This window comes from Pteropus alecto, unplaced genomic scaffold (genome assembly GCF_000325575.1).
Source record: "Pteropus alecto unplaced genomic scaffold, ASM32557v1 scaffold213, whole genome shotgun sequence".
Lineage (NCBI taxonomy): Eukaryota > Metazoa > Chordata > Mammalia > Chiroptera > Pteropodidae > Pteropus > Pteropus alecto.
In genome coordinates this window covers 3496234-3498010 of record NW_006434829.1, presented here as the reverse complement: position 1 = coordinate 3498010, position 1777 = coordinate 3496234, and the positions used below count along the sequence as shown (strand labels likewise).

General features: G+C 69.7%; 1 protein-coding gene across 1 annotated transcript in view; it reads right to left on the bottom strand.

The window, feature by feature from the left end:
• NCOR2 (nuclear receptor corepressor 2) overlaps positions 1 to 1777 on the bottom strand; it is a 165081-nt gene that overhangs the window by 2591 nt on the left and 160713 nt on the right. The window contains exons 50-51 of the mRNA XM_025045498.1: positions 686 to 865; positions 6 to 70 (exon numbers count right to left, since the gene is read on the bottom strand). Of these exons, the coding sequence (XP_024901266.1) occupies positions 6 to 70; positions 686 to 865 (245 nt within the window). The remainder of the gene's footprint in view (positions 1 to 5; positions 71 to 685; positions 866 to 1777) is intronic.

The window sequence follows — 1777 nt, the reverse complement described above, 5'->3', positions numbered from 1 at the left end:
GGGGGTGGCGAGGCCATGACGCCCGCCTGCAGCCGCATGATCAGAGGGTTGTAGGGGAACGGCGTGGACCCTGCCGGAAAGACCGGGGGACATCAGGAGGCCCCAGTGAGCCTGACAGCCCCCAGGGGACCACCCACCCTCCACGCCACAAACCGGGGCCTCAGCCTTGGTGTCTGGCAGTTACCCCAGCCCCTTCTAACTCCAAGAAGGTTTCTCCAAACTGCCCGCCTCTCGCAACCCCATCCCCCACCCCCCACCCCTCACCCCTCAGTCACCTGGCTTTCCTGCCCTGCCCAAGCCTGCTCTGCAGCCTGCAGACCGGAAGTGGCACCAGATCCCAGGCCTCCCACTCAAACCTCCAGACACGCCCGCCACGCCCGTGGAACAGAGCCCTGCCCACGCCCCTCTGCCCACTTTCTGCGTCCTTCCAGGCCCGGGCGGGCGGAGGCGGCTTCCATGGACGGGCCTCCTTGCACCCCCTCCCCTCTCCCCGGCCCGCGTCGGAAGCGTCCTGACCATCTGTGGGCCAGGGCTCAGCCGGCCAGGCCGCGGGGCAACTAGTTCTCTAGGACAGGCCTGACCATGTGCTCCCCACATGCGAGGCGCTCGGGCGGCCGGCCAGGCCCAAGGTGTCCGCCGAGCACGGTGACACGTGGGCTCTGCCCGAGTGCGCCCCGCCGCCCACCTGCAGACGAGGGCCGGTCCTCCCACACGCGGCTGGTCAGCGGCGTCCGGCGGTTGCAGTCTCCCTCCGAGTGCACCGAGGAGACGGAGGGCGGCCGGTCCCCGGACGCCAGGCCCGGGGCTGGGGACTTGGCTTTCCTGCTGCTGGGTCTGCCAGAAACTTTGGCCTTCCCACCGCCACCTGCAGGGGACACACGGGAGGGGCACCGCTGGACTGCGAAGCCAGCACTCACACTGCGGGGGGCAGAGGGATCGGGGTGGCGAGCGAGGCCCTGGCCGCCTGCCTCCCAGGGCCCCCAGGAGAGAGACCAGCAGCTGAACCAGCCGGCTGGACCGGCCGGGAGCCTGGCTCTCGAGGTGCGTTTGCACTGGGGGGATGGGTTCAACCGTCCGCGGAGCCCCGGCGGGCTGCATGGCAGCCCGCCCACCACCCAGGGGCCGAGACTCTGAGCATGACGCCTCAGGCCCCTGGCTCGACCCCAGCCGCAGACCCAGGACCGTGCAGAGAAGCCAGGTCCCCTGAGGCCAGGCCTGGGCCTCCAGAATCCAGTAACTTCCTGAGGCCACAGGGTCTAGGTCAGACAAACGGCCATGCTGGCTGTGCCTGGCCCTGGCCGTGACACGCGGACTGTGACTAGGGACCCAGGCAGAGGGCGAGCTGGCCCCGCTGGCTTCCACGACTCATCTGAGACTGAGGCCGGCAAACGGACACTGGGCCCCTCCCATCGGCCCAAGGCCCAGCCATGGACACGCACGGTGGCCCCAGCAGACACAGTGCCCACGGACCTGACGGCCGTGAGCCCAGGGGTCCCCCCTGCTCCACACAGAATGGGCGGGTCCTCACAGCAGCCCACTCTCCCCCAAGGAGACGCAGATGGGCCAGGACGCGGGCGCCCCCTTGTCCCACGGGAGGAGGAAGGCAAGGCAGGGCTCGGGCGGCGGTGTGAGTTTTAGAAAAGCGGCAGCTCATCGGGCCTGGTGGGCGGGGGGCGGGGGAAGCCGTGGACGTGGACACTCGGGGTGCCTGCCCAGCTCGGGGTTAGCCCGCTCCAGAACCACGGCAAAACACGCACGAAAGTAGTCAGAAGCTCCA